The sequence below is a fragment of the Stomoxys calcitrans genome, chromosome 2 (genome assembly GCF_963082655.1).
Source record: "Stomoxys calcitrans chromosome 2, idStoCalc2.1, whole genome shotgun sequence".
NCBI classification, from domain to species: domain Eukaryota; kingdom Metazoa; phylum Arthropoda; class Insecta; order Diptera; family Muscidae; genus Stomoxys; species Stomoxys calcitrans.
The window spans coordinates 8,761,028-8,775,926 of NC_081553.1; the positions used below are offsets into that span (position 1 = coordinate 8,761,028).

Genomic DNA, 14,899 nt, shown 5'->3' on the forward strand with positions numbered 1-14,899 from the left:
AATGGGCGAAAACACACAAAGACAAACATAATAACAATTATTTTAAACAATTAAACAAAACGACCATCACAACAACAGCCGCAACAACAAAAACTAAATAAAGAGCAGCCAATAAAGAATGAGCAAAATAAAAAAAATAAAAAATACCATACTAAAATATTAGCAGTCATCATTAAGTCTAAACAAGCTAAAAAAATACCACAACAAGAAACAAATAAATCTTTGTATTCCTCAAGAAATGTTTACACCGGCTTTTTGTGCTAATTTTATCAAAAACTCGAAAAACAAATATTGACAGTGTTTTTTTTTTCAAAATGAAAAATTATCGATTTTTTTTTGATGAATCTGGAATTGTGAATATCATTTTAAATATTTTAAGCAAAAAAAAATCTTGGGCCCTTAGTGAGAACCACCCATAATTAATGACCGGTGCGGAAAGTGAAGCCAGAGTTTAAACAAAAAAAAAAAAAACAATTGAAATTGAAATCGAAAAACGTTTTGTATTTTAACGGCTATAGCGAAAAAGAAAAGAACAAATATGTATTCATTATGTTAAAGTGTTGAATCAACCGGCCCCTAAAGCTTGATTTATCAAATCAGGCACAGTGGGCACCAGCAAACAACAACCAAACGCAACGCACAAGACCTCACAAGTCAACCTCAGAACAACGCACACTCTCTCAACTAAGGTTTTGTCCTTGCAGGTCAAGTCAGCATCATAATCTTCACAGTTAGCAGGGACAAGAACCAGCACTTGTTTAACAACACAAATCAAACTCTAAAAGAAACGAAGAGTACGCACAAAAGGAATTGCCGAGATTAAAGACTCTTCTTTTGCTCTCTCTCTCTCTCTCGCAGTCTCCCAAGCAAAACAGTATAGACATCAGGCACAATGGCACGTTCCAAATGCCAAAACACCGCACGTTTCTTCCTTAAGCTCTTCCTTTTTGTGGGCATTATTCAGGAAAACCTTGGAGGTCCCATGGCCACTGCCTCGGCTGCGGGTGCCACTGTGCCCCCTCCAGTGCCACCTTTTGAGGTGGAATTATCTTCGCCAGTGCCATTTACCACACGTAAACCAGAGATCTCAATTGAGGCTAGTGATAACAAGGATAAGACAGCTGAATCTCCTAACACCACGAACAATTCCACACCAGCTCTCGAGCAGGCATCCCCAGTCGATCCTACCTCCAAAGATTATGAGACAAACAAGGATTTGAATAATGAAGACCCGATGAACACCAATTACTATGATGATATTTCGGAGACTGATATAAAAGCGGAACGCACAACACCCACCTCTATGGAGCAGCAGGATGGTCCTGCCATTCCACCCACAACCATAACATTTAGCAATGTAGCAGCTGCTGGCATATTGGGAGATACAAGTTCGAATATGGAAGCCGGTGGCGGTGGTAATGGTACGCCCATAACCATAAATGATGCCACACCACCATATGCAGCGGTCGATGACAAATACGGTAAGGTTGAGCTTTTTTGTACACCAGAAAAATATTTTTACCAATAACATTAGCAAAAGTTAATTGAATTTTCGAAAAACCAATTAAAAATTGGAAAAAGAGTATAAAAACCCTTTCGAGCGATGCCGACTATATAACAAATATAACCCTGTGGAAACTGGGAGCTATATCTAATTCTGTACCGAATTTGAGGGACTTCGGTGGAGGTTTTCAGATGGGTTATAAATCCGATGGGTTATACAATCCGTATCAAATTTCGAGCCAGCGTGAACATCAGAAAATTTTTCACCGGTGGTTATCCCCTTACTAATTCTGGCTACATTTGTGAGGCATTCTGCCACATTAAAACTTTTCTGCAGTAGTGGTGTAGGGTATACACATTTTGAAGGATCCATAAGTTCTTCCCAGACTTAACTATAATCACAACAATAGTAATGGGGTTTAAGTTTAAAGGGTAGCCCACTAAAAAATTGAGTTTTCTCGAAGGCCACTTTGCCCCATTGTGATACTCTAGGAGGGTAATAAAGGTGTAGGTGTGAAAGTAAAAGGTTTGAGTGACAGAATATTGAAATAAAGAGAATGATAAACCATAAGAAGGGATACAAAAAGAGGGCCGGCAAGCAAGCGCTTGTAGGATCTCATAGTGGCCCATGCCAGAACCATCCCACACATCACATCATAAATGGCATAATCTTGTAATAAAATTGAATTTGTGTTTGTTTGTTTGTTCCGTATAGACTCAAAAACGGCTGAACCAATTACCTTGAAACTTTCACAGATTGTGTAGGTTGGTCTGGAAGAAACATAGGCTATATATATATCGGGAGGAGGACGGACCCTCCCCTACCTTAAAAGTACTACCCAAAAATAAAAGTCGACCGATCGGGACAATATGGGATTCAAACGAAAGGTATTCAAGAGTAGAGTACAAATTTCATAATAAAAGTATGGTCCAAGTACCTGGGAAGCCGCCCCAGCCCCAAAAGCCCTTAAAATAGGTTTATTTGACGATCATGGCATAATGGGACCCAAATGAAAGGTATTCGGGAGTAGATTACGAATATGATCAGGAAATAGGAAAAGGCTTTATAATTTATTGATAACAAAAGGGGGCGGACCCTCCATCGTTACCCCAAAAAACACCACCCAAAATCAAAAGTGGACCGATAAGGGCAATATGGGTATCAAATGAAATGTATGCAGGAGTAGATAACGAATTTGGCATACGAAACCATGTCGAATTAGGGTCTTAGGCTCATAAAAGCCACATTTATTATCCGATTTTGCTGAAATTTCGGACAATGAGCTGTGTTGGGCTCTTCCACAACTTCCTTCAATTTAGCTCGGATCTGTTCAGATTTGGATATAGCTGCCATATAGACCGATCCTCCGATTAAGGGTTTTGCGCCCATAAAAGGCGCATTCATTGTCCGATGTCAACGAAATTTCGGACAGTGAGTTGTGTCAGACGCTTCGACATCCTTCTTCAATTTGACCGAGATCGGTTCAGATTTGAATATAGCTGCCATATAAACAGATCTCTCGATTTAAGGTATATGGCCCATTAAAGGCGCATTTATTGTCCGATGTCGCCGAAATTTGGGACAGTGAGTTAAGTAAATCCCCTCGACATATTTCTGCAATATGGCACAGATCGGTCCAGACTTGGATATAGATGCAATCGATCCCTCGATTTAAAGTCTTGGTCCTATAAAAGGCGCATTTATTGCCCAAATTTGGCAAAATTTAGGACAGTAAGTTGTGTTAGGACCTTCGACATCCTTTTTCAGTTTGCCTCGACATATTTCTGCAATATGGCACAGATCGGTCCAGATTTGGGTACAGTTGCCATATAGACCGATCCCTTGATTTAAGGTTTTGGGCCCATAAAAGGCGCATTTATTGTCCCATTTCCCCGAATTTTCACGGGATTTTGAAGAAAGGTATATACCCGAGGTGGTTAGTATCCAAAGTTCACCCCGACCGAACTTAACGCCTTTTAAATAAAATGAACTCATAGTCGATGTTTTTGTTACACTTAAGTTTAAACCCAAGAATTGTGTTGAACCTTACAGCATATGTGTCAGATGCCCTAAGAAAAGAAACATATTTGAGATATAAAGCAGTTAAATGCCACAACATCTTTTTGTTTGCCTAAAACTCTACTCCCTTCATTCAAAACATCCAATTTCCTTATAAAATGCTTATAAACGGGGAAAACTAAATATATGCGGGATCTCTAGCAGCTAAATAATTAAGATGTACGGTCAACGTCACATTTGCGTAATAAGTTGACAAATATTTGCCACAATAAAGATTAGCAGCATGTTATCACTCCGTTCGTATGTACGCCTGTGTTGAAACTCATATGCTGGTATAAATTGCAATAATTCTGCATAAGGACAGATATTTATGCGATATAGAAAATGATAAGAAGCGGGAGAAAAAATACCTTATCTAAAATTACAAAATTTCTTCTTTGTATCAGTTTAACGCAAACCACAATAACGAGATATTTATGCGTAGTTTGATTAAATGCAATATTGATAAGAAAAGAAACAAAAGCACCACTCACAGTAATACCAAATTATGAATGAAATTTATAATATGGCCAAAAAAATATACATGTATACACCCAAAAAATTACCATAAGTGCTTTTGGTATGATAAAACAATTCAAATTTTCTTTAAATACATTGACTGTGCCCAATTTTTTGCAAAACTTCAAAATCTGGTTGGTAGACCGATTTAAACAACCCTCATAGCCACAGCATATGCTACAAGGTATATTTGGCACAAGTTCTCTCTAAACAACGGTCAAGCTCTTAAGACATATTGAACTATTATGGCTAATCTTTAATGATTTTACATGCAAATTTTGCAGAACCTTCAACACATTTGGGGTTTTCTACAAAACCAATGCCCTGCATCCGTTACATCTAAAAACCCTCTGCTTTTCACATTTCAAAAGGAAACATAGTTGTGTTGCCTGTTCAAAACATCCATATCAAATTAATTAAATTTACCAGATAGAAACAATAAATCATTGGCCAAGAGGCAATGCTGGGAGTGCTTAAAAATAATATTTTTATACATTTTTCCTATTCATTCTCTTTGACGTTGAAGCCACTCAGGCAAAACGTGTTAAAGTTGTTACAACTGTCACTCTCAGACTTGGCAATGGTGTCCTTTGTACACACACACACACACACTAACACTTTTGCTCAAAAAAGACCAACGTTGTCATTCATCTCCACTTGAACCAAGTTATCATTGGTCTACTCTCCCTCTCTTCTTCACTACTTTACACTTCCTGCAAGATACTCGCATGACTTTACATGAAACGTTTGAGAAAAACACGTTTCTGTTCTCTGAAAAAACCTCTCAGGCCAAAATAAACTTTTCACCAGAAAAATAATGTGTAATATCTTTAGAAAAAAAAAATAATTTTTCAAAAAGATGTTCAAAACATGGGATGTGTAGCCAAGTGAAAGAAACCAGACTGGGGGAAAGAGGACATTAATTTGTTAAAGTATTGGTTTGTCTTTTACTCTTTCCTTTCTGCTTGTTCTGTGCTGTGTAAGGCGATTGTCATTGGCCAAAGAAAGAGTAAGGAGGACAACAGATACGGATGAATGATTTTGTGATGATGGGACAGATGATGTTATGGTCATAGCGTTGATGATGATGATGATGATGACGACAACGATGTCTTTGACACTTGGAAAATATTTTTTTAGACTCTTCCGATTCGTAGATAATTTACATTTGTTATGTAACCAATTTGACGAGGGTGACAAAGAAATTGTATTAGATTTCTTTTCCCATAGAGAATAGCATGTAATCATGTGAGTGATATGACCAGGCAAGTGATTTGATCACGTAAGTGACATGATCACGTTAGTGATATGATCACGTAAGTGACATGATCACTTAAGTGATATCACGTAATTAACTAATATTATCACGTAAGTAATATTATAACTTAAGTGAGATCATAAACTATGTGATATCATCACCTAAGTGATATAATCACCTAGGTGAGATCGTCACCTAAGTGACAACATGACCTTAGTGATATCATCACCTAGGTGATATAGTCACCTTAGTTATATCATCACCTTTGTGATATCATCACCTTAGTGATATCATCACCTTAGTGATATCATCACATTAGTGATATCATCACCTTAGTGATATCATCACATTAGTGATATCATCACCTTAGTGATACCATCACCTTAATGATATCATCACCTTAGTGATATCATCACATTAGTGATATCATTACCTTAGTGATATCATCACCTTAGTGATATCATCACTTAAATGATAAAATCACGCAAGTGATATCATCCCTTAAGTGATATCATTACTTAAGTGACAACTTCACGTAAGTGATATCATCAAGTAACTGATATTATCACCTAAGTGATATCCTCTACATATTTTCTAATATTAAAGAGTGTACAACTATTCAAGTTTTAGCTTAATGATATGGGCCCCCTACCGAGAAGTTTAAATATGACTGGATACCTTACAAATATCACCTGCATTTGCTAGGGGATAAACATCGCTGAAAGTTTTTTTCTGATATCCACGCCGGGATTTGAACCCAGGCGTTCGTCGTGATAAGCGGAAATGCTAAGCTCTGCGCCACGGTGGCCTCCTCATCTACGTGATATCACCACCTAAGTGATATCATAACTTAAGCGATATTAACACGTAAGCGATATCAACATGCAAGTGATATCATCATGTAAGCGATATCATCACGTAAGTGATGTTCATGGGCCAATTTACATTTGTAAGTTGTACAATCACGTAAATGACAACAACACGTAAGTTGTACACTAAAGTATGTGAAACCATCACGAAAGTTATAAGATCACGCAAACGATAAGATCAAGTAATCTATAAGATTGCGTAAGTGATAAAATCACGTAGGTGACGTAAGTGATAAGATCGCGCAAGTGATAAAATCATATAAGTGATAAGATCACGTAAGTGATAAGATCACGTAAGTGATAAGATCACGTAAGTGATAAGATTACGTAAGTGATAAGGTCACGTAAGTGATCAGATCACGTAAGTCATAAGATTACGTAAGTGATAAGATCACGCAAGTGATAAGATCACGTAAGTGATAAGATCACGTAAGTGATAAGATCACGTAAGTGATAAGATCACGTAAGTGATAAGATCACGTAAGTGATAAGATCACGTAAGTGATAAGATCACGTAAGTGATAAGATCACGTAAGTGATAAGATCACGTAAGTGATCAGATCATGTAAGTGATAAGATTACGTAAGTGATAAGGTCACGTAAGTGATCAGATCACGTAAGTGATAAGATTACGTAAGTGATAAGGTCACGTAAGTGATCAGATAACGTAAGTGATAAGATCACGTAAGTGATAAGATCAGATAAGTGATAAGACCACGTAAATGATAAGATCTCGTAAGTGATAAGATCACGTAAGATAAAATCATGAAAACGATAAGATCACATAATTGATAGATTCACGTAAGTGATGAAATCACATAAATGATAAAATCACGCTAGTTATAAAATCACGTAATTGATAAAACCATGTAAGTGATAAAATCACTTGTGACAAAACTAAAACCAAAATAACGTTAGTGATAAAATCACGTTAGTGGTGAAAACACGTTAGTGATAGAATCACGTTAGTGATAAAATCACGTTAGTGATAAAATAACGTTAGTGATAAAATAACGTTAGTGATAAAATCACGTTAGTGATAAAATCACGTTAGTGATAAAATCACGTTAGTGATAAAATCACGTTAGTGATAAAATCACGTTAGTGATAAAATCACGTTAGTGATAAAATCACGTTAGTGATAAAATCACGTTAGTGATAAAATCACGTTAGTGATAAAATCACGTTAGTGATAAAATCACGTTAGTGATAAAATCACGTTAGTGATAAAATCACGTTATTGATAAAATCACGTTAGTGATAAAATCACGTTAGTGATAAAATCACGTAAGTGATAAAATCGCGTAAGTGAAGAAATGATTAAATCACGTAAGCGATAAAATCACGTAAGTAATAAAATCTCGCTTGTGATAAAATCCCGAAAGCAATGATATAAAGTGACCACATAAGTACTCTCGTATACGTTAAGATTACGTAAGGGATAATATAACGTAAGTGATAAAATTACGGAAGGCATAACACCACAGAAGGGATAACATCGCGAGTGATAACATCACCAGATCATGTGAGTGATAATATCACGAAAGTGATTATGTAACGAAAGTGATAATATCACGTTAGTGATAAGATGACGCACACGAAAAATTCACGTAAATGTTAAAATCACGTTAATGACAAAAAGCACTTAAGTGATAAAATCACGTAGGTGATGATATAAAATCGCGTAAGTAGTGAAATCAAATCACCCAAGTGATGACATAAAATCATGTATGTGATAAGATCACGTTAGTTATAAGATTACGTATATGTTTCACACTTATGTGTGTTCCTACACTTCGTTTTAATCCGATTTATAAATTTCCCTTTCTTATTAGACCATGACCTTAACATCCCACCCACTATTTAAACATGTGTCATTTACAGTTGTGGCCAACCAGAGAATTTAGTCTTGTGGTTTTCTGGAACTTTTTGTTATCACTTCTCATATCTCTCTGCAATCCTTTGAAACCCCAAAGCCATAGGCAAACACCCTCAAACCTATGCAGGTCCAAGGCTGCATATGAAACCCCAATGCAATGGCATCTCACTTTACCTTGCCACCGCCCCAAAGTAGGCACATAAGAATGTCTCAAGTGTTGGTGGTAGACAGGGGCAGTTAGGCGCTGGCAGCCAAGAGGCCAGCTGCCAGCATCTACATAACCAACGCCATTGCCATCAACACAAGCCCCATCAAACGATTTTACAAAAGTGTAAAAGGAGTTTAGTGGTTTTGCACTTGCGGTCGGCCCAATGGGTATGCCAGTGAGCTCTGGTGATTGTTGATGATTTATTGGTTACTGAGGGCAAGTGCCCCTTTCCCTTAAACATCTAAAGGCCATACTTAGGATTAAATGCTATATGCTAGGCCTCTTGGTTTGCCAAAGAGGAAATTAGTTTGTAGTTAAAATTAAATTTAAAAAAAACCGGGAGAGGAGAGGAGTGGCAACTCATGAAATTAAAATAAATTCAATTACTCAAGCCAACAAAGAATGAAAACAAGCAGAGAGAGACGCTATCTGTGTGTGTGTGTTTGTGAGTATTGATCCTTTTATTCCTAATGGCACTTGGATAAATTGAAAAATGTTTTGAATATTTTTAATTTACAATGTCTATGGAATATTTTTATCAGATTGTGAGGTAAGGAATTTTTTTTTTTGCTCTTTCGTCTACATGCCTCAATTTAAAATTGAAATTGAAACAGCAGAACCTGGCGGCAGCGAAGAATAAAAAACAATTACTGATCAAAAGTTAAAAGGGCAAAAGTCAAAGGGAGTATAACATGTACATGCATACATATATGAGTATATGTACCTGCCCCAATACAGCGATAACTATGAATCTGTAAAATAATCTTTCACATGTATGTGTGTATCACACTTAGCTCTCAGTGTGTGCTTGTGTATGGGTAATACATACAACAAAAAAGCACTATGCCAAAGACATTATTCTTTTTCCCTCTATTGTTGTTTGTCAGTTGTCTGTAGCATGTCCGTTGTTACCGTTACTCTGGCCTTTTCCCCCCTACGAGTTCAATACATGTCACTCCACTCGCAGTAACAACAGCTCCAAAGATTCCACATGACTTGATATTCAATTGTGCTCAGTTGGATGCAGTCAAGAGGCAAGAACATACATGGCACTCCCTTAAGTAACAAGTCGACCACATAGTCATACCGTCTGGCCCACAACAATGATGGCAGAAAATCTTGTTAGACACATCCTTGTTAACGTGGGCGAAATGTTTTAGTCACTTGCATTACGCTTGACTTGTTTGGTGTTAGTGAGGAAGGACATTTACACGGGAACACTTAGAAAACATTAGAAATTTTTTAAAGAACGCTTTTGATATTCAAAAAACACTTTAAAGGAAAAAATATCAAAATTCGCTTTAACAGAATATTTTATCTTATATATAAAAATAGAGTACTACTTTTTTTTTTTGATTTTTGAAGGGAGAGCGGACCCTCCCCCTTACCCTAATTTTCGGAAACGCCAGATCTCGGAGATGGGTAGTGCAATTTAAGCGAAATTTTGTGTGTTCCTTTATAGTAACCTACAAACAAAAATTTGGTTTCCAAATTTCGGATGGTGCACCTAGGGGGGGCGTCCCACCCCAAAACCTACCAAATATATATATATACACCAATCACGACAATATGGGACTCAAATGAAAGGTATTTAAGATTAGAAAACGTATCTGATATCCAATTGTCGGACCAAGTGTTTGGGGGACCACCCCAACCTCCAAAACCCCCCTAAATCGGACATATTTACCGACCATAGCAATATGGGACTCAAATGAAAAGTATATGCGAGTAGAATACGAATCTAATATCCAAATGTAGGACCGCGTTTCTGGGAGTCCACCCCTTTCCCAAAACACCCCCCTAACAGAACTTATTTACTGACCATGGCAATATGGTGATTAAATAAAAGGTATTTGAGTGTAGAATACGAATCTGATATCCAAATGTGGGACCACGTGTTTGAGGGGCCGCCCATTCCCGAGAACATCCCCCAAAGGGGACAAATTTACGACCATAGCAATATGGGGCTCAAATAAAAGGTCTTTGGAAGTAAAACACATATCTGATATCAATGTTCGGGAAAAGTGTTTATGGGGCCACCCCACCCCCATAACACCATCCAAATAGGAAGTATTTGCTGACCATTGAGGCTCAAATAAGAGGTATTTTAGAGTAGAACTCTAACCAAGGGTATGTTGATTAGGCAATTTCCTTTCAGTAACTTTTCAATGATACCGTTAATGACACCGCCAAGATAGAAAAGTTTCTCTCAAAAACCCATGCCCAAACTGAAACTTTAGTAGACGACATGGGAGTGAGGGCAGAGACAACGGAGGACATGTTGAGGTATTTGATGAAAACCCATTTTCCACAGGATACGACGGGACTCACGGAGACACCAGAATCTTGCAATAATGACATTGATCGAAGGTTTATAATTACGGAATTTATGGTGAAGGAGTCCTTTAGAAGCTTCAAACCATTTAAGTCACCCGGACCTGATGGAATATTTCCGGCGTTACTACAGAAAGAGGCGAACTATCTGGTGCCTCATCTGGCAACTATTTTCACAGCGTGCCTAGGACTTGCATATATTCCGAAAGCCTGTCAGGAGGCAAGGGTGGTATTTATACCCAAGCCCGGCAAGGCAAGTTATGCGACGCCAAAACCTTACAGACCCATAAGCCTTACGTCCTTTCTACTCAAAACCATGGAACGTATTGTGGACACCATGATAAAGAGTAGGACATCCAGCGAACAGCTGAAATACGAACAACATGCCTATGTCAAGGCAAGGTCGGTGGAGGCTGCCCTGCACCAGATTGTGCACTTAATAGATGAATCCTTCGATTCCAAAACGTACACCCTGGCGGTATGCATTGACATCGAGGGGGCTTTTAACAATGTGCGGACGGACACATTGATCCAATCCTTAGACCAGTACCTGTTGGACCCGGACCTTAGAGACTGGATAAACCATTATCGCCACTACTATTGGTGAACACCATAAATGACCTATTACTGATTCTGACTGAGGAGGGATTTGAACCAGTCTGCTCTGCAGACGATGTTATAATAATTCTAAGGGGTAAGTATCCGAACCAGCTATGCAGTATGGCCGAAAGGGTCTTGCATATGTCATATGACTGGGCTAGACCCAGAGGTCTCAATGTTAAACCAGAGAAGATTGAAATGTACCTGTTCACGAGGAAAGGTGGGCCAATATAACGCACCACGTTTCCTCAATAAGATGATTTCGGTATCTGACAAGGTCAAATACTTAGGTGTGATTTTGGACAGGAAACTGAATTGGAAGTGTCACATACAGATGGTGGGCACTATGTAGACGGGCCGTAGGCTCGAAACGGGGCCTGCATCGGAGGATAGTCCACTGGCTCTATGGGATCGTGATTAGACCAATACTTACTTACTTACGCCTCAGTGGTTTGGTAGACTGCTATGGAGAAATGGAACAACATAAGGACTGTACAACAGGTTTAGAGAACATGTTGTTTTGGCATAGTCAGAGCTATGAGAACCACGCCCACTAGGGCACTGGAGACTATTCTAGATATCCTACCCATTGACATACAGATTAAGTATAAGGCAGCCACTGCGGCTATGGAAGTCAAAATTTATAATTTTCCTGGAACTTTTAAACAATACTGAAATTTCGTAATACAGTCAAAACCATTTGCCAAGTCAAAATTTGATATTCATACAAATTTTTCATCTTAAAAAAAATTTTACTGATTATAGTCATAACGTAGATGATATATTTTTTTTTCGGTGTATTTCCGCCTTTTGCAATATCTTTTACTTGTAATTCAATTGTATGTTCAGTGAATTTATCTAAGAATTCATCCACACATGCATACACTCACCATGACCCATGGTTGACTCTGAATAAAATATACGGTCTGCGAGCATAAAACGGAAGGACTCGTCTGTTAGGTGTGTACGTTATACACACACATGCACATGCACACAGAAACGCCAAACAGCACACATAGCGGAAACGCAAATTTATAGCATCAGCAACAGGAAACGAGATCACAAAAGAATAATAACCGCTTAGTAGGTAGACTTTGTGCCAGCTTACAAATATTCAAAGGGACGAAGAACTCACCCAGGCACAGAGACAACTACTCGCAGTATCCATAGTTTTACAACATCTACTATAAATTGCAATAGGTATCGCAGTTTTCGAATAGCGTTACTTTGCATGCATATGCATACGAATGCAAGAAATAAAGGAACATCACACATGGCAAGCAGATAAGACATAAATTATTGCAAAAGTGCAGCTATTTAACAAAGAATATACAATTAAAATATAAGCAAAGATCATATTCCATTGCTTTGCTTAAATTTGAGGGAAATTTAATTTTTTTTTTTTAAATTAAGTTCATTCTAAACTCGAATTTTGTCAAATAGTTTAAAGTACAGAAAACCCAAAACAGAAAAATATTAATGATTGTTTTATATATATATATTGGGTTGCCTAAAAAGTAATTGCGGATTTTTCATATAGTCGGCGTTGACAAATTTTTTCACAGCTTGCGACTCTGTAATTGCATTCTTTCTTCTGTCAGTTATCAGCTGTTACTTTTAGCTTGCTTTAGAAAAAAAGTGTAAAAAAAGTATATTTGATTAAAGTTCATTCTAAGTTTTATTAAAAATGCATTTACATTCTTTTAAAAAATCCGCAGTTACTTTTTGGGCAACCGAATATGTTTGCATGATTGTATGTTTGTATGTGTGCATGTTTGTATGTTTGTTTGTCGGTTTGTTTGTTTGTCGGTTAGGCTATATAATTTTTTGATATCGAAAGGAGGGCGGACCCTCCCCCTTACCCCAAAAATAAAAGTGTACCGATCGGGGCAATATGGAATTCAAATGAAAGTTATTCAAGAGTAGAGAACGAAGTTGGGTCCAAGTACCTGAAGGGACGCCCCAGCCCCAAAACCCCTTAAAATAGGTTCATGACATATGGGACTTAAATGAATGGTATTTGGGAGAAGAACACGAATATGGTCAGGAAGTAGGAATAGGTTTTATAATTTTTTGTTAACGGAAGTGGGCGGACCCTCCACCGTTACCCCAAAAATACCACCCAAAATCACCCAGTGGACCGATAAGGACAATTTGGGTATCAAATGAAAAGTATGCGGGAGTAGCTAACGAATCTGGCATACAAATTCATGTCCAAGTATAGGGGGTCACCCCACCCCCACAAAAACGCCCAAAATGGGCACATTAGCCAATTAAGGATATATGGGACTCGATTTGATTGTTCCGTATAGACTGAAAAACGGCAGAACCGATTTTCTGGAAATTTTCGCATATTGTGTAGGTTGGTCTGGAGGGAAACATAGGCTATATAATTTTTCGAATATCGGAAGGGGGGCGGACGCTCCCCCTTCATAATCCAAAATCAAAAATGGACCGATCGGGACAATATAGGTATCAAATGAAAGGTATTGGAGACCAGAAAACGAATATGGTATTAAAATTTGGGTCCAAGTACCCAGCGGCCTCCCCTCCCTAACCCCAAAACTCCTCTAAACAGATATATTCGAAGTTCATTTCAATATGGGACTCAAATGAAAAGTGTTAGACAGTAGATAACAAATATGGCATAAAACATTAGGTCCAAGCAATAGGAGGTCGGCCACCCTCAAATACCCCCAAATGGGCATATTAGCCGAACATGGCTATATGGGACTCCAAGGAAAGGTATTAGGTAGTAGATTACGAATATGACATTAAAATTTGGGTTATTTGACCCATTATGACAATATGGGACACAAATAAAAGCTATTTGAGAGTAGAAAACGAATTTGATATCCGATTTTGGAGTGTGTCTTGGGGTACGCCCTAGAACACCTCCTAAACTGAACTTCATTTCCGTTGGGAGTAAAAAACGAATTTGATATCTATTTTCAGTGCAAAGTGCCGGTGGCCGCCCCAGCCCCAAAACACCCTCCAAACGGTTCATATTTACCGGCCATTTAAATGTGGGGCTCAAATTAAAGGTATTTGGAAGTGCAACACGAATTTGATATCCATATTTGAGTCGAAATGTCTGAGATAGATCATTCCCATCTAAGGAAGAACATTTCCACCAGGAACCGAGAAGGGTCAATTTCTCACACATCAATGAGTGCTTTCCGATTCAAGTTTAAACTCAATGATAGGGAACCTTTTTTTATAGCCGAGTCCGAACGGCGTCCAGCAGTGCGATACCTCTTTGGGGAAATTTTTTTTAATGACCATGCCATTGTACCTCGCAAATGTCGCCAACATTAGGAGGAAACACCGCTTTGTCCGATGTTCTCGCCAGGTTTAGAACGCGTTCATCGTCACAGGCTACAATGGCACGAATTCGATATCCGCATTCAGGGCAAAGTGTCCCCATCCTAAAAAGATATTAGAGAGTTATGGAAAGCGCAGCGGAGCGGGCCCGGTTCGGCTAGTAAATATATAAAAATGGAAAAGTTTAATTTAGCTAACGGCGTATAAGAAGCATTGCTAGAATGCTCTTCATCAGAAGACGCGGATGCGATTTTTATACCCTCCACCATAGGATGGGGGGTATACTAATTTCGTCATTCTGTTTGTAACTACTCGAAATATTCGTCTGGGACCATAAAGTATATAT

General features: G+C 38.1%; 1 protein-coding gene across 2 annotated transcripts in view; it reads left to right on the forward strand.

Moving 5' to 3' along the window:
- The first annotated feature begins 373 nt into the window (after positions 1-373).
- LOC106084322 (tyrosine-protein phosphatase 99A) overlaps positions 374-14,899 on the forward strand; it is a 138,235-nt gene continuing 123,709 nt past the window's right edge. For both annotated transcript variants that reach the window (XM_059362648.1, XM_059362649.1), the window contains exon 1: positions 374-1,481. In XM_059362648.1, coding sequence (XP_059218631.1) covers positions 893-1,481 — 589 coding nt within the window. In that variant the 5' untranslated portion in view covers positions 374-892. The remainder of the gene's footprint in view (positions 1,482-14,899) is intronic.